Here is a 2931-nt window from a genome sequence, read left to right on the forward strand (position 1 = left end):
GATGGTAATTAATGGTGACAATAAAAAAAATTCAACTCAATAATAAGAAAATTCTATGATGGAGTGACTAAAATTACAGTATCCATGACGATATAAACATAAATTTTATAAATTACATATAAGACTAGTAAATAGAAGGTATAATAAGTAAATTAATATAAGAGTGGCAAATTGGTGTTTTAAAATCACAAACAAAACAAACACTTAGTAAAAATAATACAAAACTTGTAAATCAACATTAAACTTTAATTAAGTAAAAACAGTTTATCCATTTAATTTAATTAAACAAAAAATTAACTCATCAATTGGAAACAAAAAAAAAATTGTATTGAAAACAATTGGAATAAGTTTTATTGAATTGGTTTAACTATAAATTCTATATTAATTTTAGGACATTAATAAATTTTCTTTTCATTTTCTATAATAGTATTTATTTACTACACAAGTTAATTACATGAAATTATTTTTCTTAATGTGGATCAAGCCAAAACAAAATAAAAAAGATATTCTTATATTACTAGACATAGGTGATATATCAATAAAATTGGATCTAATTTTCAGTTTAACACATATTTTATTTAGTTTTAAACTCCGCTTCTTAATTGTACTTAAAGATCATTTAGGTTTTCTGTCAATAAGATTTATAATAATGCAAAATCACCTTATCTTACAAATAGCTAGCTTTCAAAAACATGAAAAGAGTAGTTTTTTAAAATTTGATTTAGAGAATTAATTTTATCCTTAATAAAATTTTACATATATTATTACATATATTACGTAAACCCAATACTATTATTTTTTTTGTTTAAAACGAAAACCAATAAATATATAAGGTAATTATTATTATAAAGTTACACATTTTGACATTTGTAGTAAGAACATGAGAGGATACCCGGAGTGTATTGGGATTTGGGCTGAAGAGAAAGGAGCCCTTGGAATTGGGAAACAAATGAAATTATCTGCGTGGTCCTTGTACTCATGGAGGGACTGTAACTTCTGAACCAACAATGCTGAAAATGCAGGGTCAAAAATCAACATTAACTTGATGAATAATTGTTTGAAAAAAAAAAAGCAAGAAAACTTGATTAATATAAAAGAGAGCAAAGAAGCACAACCATACAGAAGTTGTATAAAGGAATATTAATCAAGCTTGATTAATATTCTTCTTCTGTCCAACAGCACAACATGAAACCCAGTATTCCTGTTGCAGTATATGGTGAGAACTGTGAAGTGCAGGAAGTAGTTTCCTAAGAGAAATGATTGAATGCTCTTAATTTTTTTTTCAGAAAATCATTTTATTTTTAATAAAAGTTTAATTTTTCTTAATAAAAAATTTTATTTGTTTTTATTAAGTTGTGTCTTATATTTACTAATAAAAGGAAGTTATTTGGGTATATAAGTAGGATACCTCATCCAATATGCTAGTAGGATAAATCTCCATCTAATATGCTAGTATTTTGGATTAAATACCTATAAATTCTAAGGCGAATCCACAACAGTCCCCAGCTAACTGGATTTAAGTCCTAACTACACCAGTAGATTGAATAGAAGTGCAAATAAGTTGAACTCTTTTGTCATTCGTTTTAGTCTTTTTTTTTTCACATACATTGAAAAAGGATAACTCTGTCGTGATTGCCATGGCAGAGCCTATTTCAAACGGTCGTGCATGCTAAAGGAAATTATCATGAGATGAGTGATAAACCATACAATCAGTAGCTACAGCCCTCGATTAATCAGCCACATGGCCACAAATATTATTGGCGGCAAATATCTCAACAAAATCACAATAAAGATGAGCATCCTCGATTCCATTCCTTAATGTAAATAGGACAGCCTGTCTAGCCATTACTCTAAGAGATTTGGCTGGCTTTGACACTTGTATATAAGCTTGTAACCCTCTCGTTCTTTACAAGAAATAAGATAATATTTTCAGCTTAATATTTCTTTTCAGTGAGATCAAAGAAATGAAAAGAGAGATAGTCTATTGGGTTGGCAAATCTACTGAAACAATATTGTTTCCAATCAACTCCGAAATACAACCAATTGAACAACGTTCAGAAATCGAAAATCATTTATTACCAGTAAGATTTATTATTATACGCTATACATATGGCTTTAACAGTCACATTACCAATACATTTTTAATCATGGTAGGTAGGTGCTGGAATGTATACAATATTATCAGCCTGGAAGAAATGGCAGACATGGGAGCTCCCTGGCTCGATCCCAAGCACACGAAACGATGCATGATCTCGACTCCAATGAGACGTATCCATGTGGCAAACTGCTACAGCTTCCACTCTATCTCCATTATCACCACCTAATGAAACACCGAATAACTTGTTCTCAGTCATTTGGCTGTGGCAGTAGAAGATTGCATAAGGGTAAGGCATGATATGACATGCCACCATCTTGGGAGCAACCATTGGTTTAGGCACTTGTAAAATAGTGTAATTTTGGAAAATGGTAGCTGATTTTGCGAGAAATTTTGTGCTTAGAACTTGGAATTTGGTCTCCAATCCGAAAGTTCCGTGTACAAAATCAAGCATGGATTCCAAAGAGGTAGCACAAATTTTGGTTTCTCCTTCGATGGGAGGAACTTCGCAATGATTCAGGGTCCCTTCCATGGCTTTGGCTAGGGGTGAGTCATCTGAGAACGAGAAGAATTGAAGAAGGTAAGGCAGTTGTTTCAATGAAAATGGAATGGAATCTGCTTCTTCTCTAGGCAAAGCCTGAGGATAAGCTGAAGGATCTCTCTTGCGAAAATAAATCGGCATCGTTTCGCCAATCTTTAGATCCTTCAAGGTGAAGAACACCATCGTTGAAGGGTCCATGTGATTCATGTGGGATGGTATTGAATGAGAATCATGAAGATTCTCCGAAAGCACCGGAGCACACTGTAAAACAGTTGAGCAATTCATATCACAACAT

At 32.0% G+C, this 2931-nt stretch overlaps 1 protein-coding gene across 1 annotated transcript; it reads right to left on the reverse strand.

Annotated features, from left to right (window-relative positions):
• Positions 1 to 2043: 2043 nt before the first annotated feature.
• LOC18031182 (BURP domain protein USPL1) lies at positions 2044 to 2921 on the reverse strand. The gene has a single exon (XM_006419126.2). It carries the CDS (start codon positions 2919 to 2921, stop codon positions 2142 to 2144), a length of 780 nt encoding a protein of 259 aa, XP_006419189.2. The 3' UTR covers positions 2044 to 2141.
• Between the last annotated feature and the right edge of the window lie 10 nt (positions 2922 to 2931).

Source organism: Citrus clementina, unplaced genomic scaffold (assembly GCF_000493195.1).
Source record: "Citrus clementina cultivar Clemenules unplaced genomic scaffold, Citrus_clementina_v1.0 scaffold_913, whole genome shotgun sequence".
NCBI lineage: Eukaryota > Viridiplantae > Streptophyta > Magnoliopsida > Sapindales > Rutaceae > Citrus > Citrus x clementina.

Excerpts from the sequence above, each read along its gene's own strand:
- LOC18031182 (XM_006419126.2), bottom strand. The coding sequence starts at position 2,921 with ATGAATTGCTCAACTGTTTTACAGTGTGCTCCGGTGCTTTCGGAGAAT.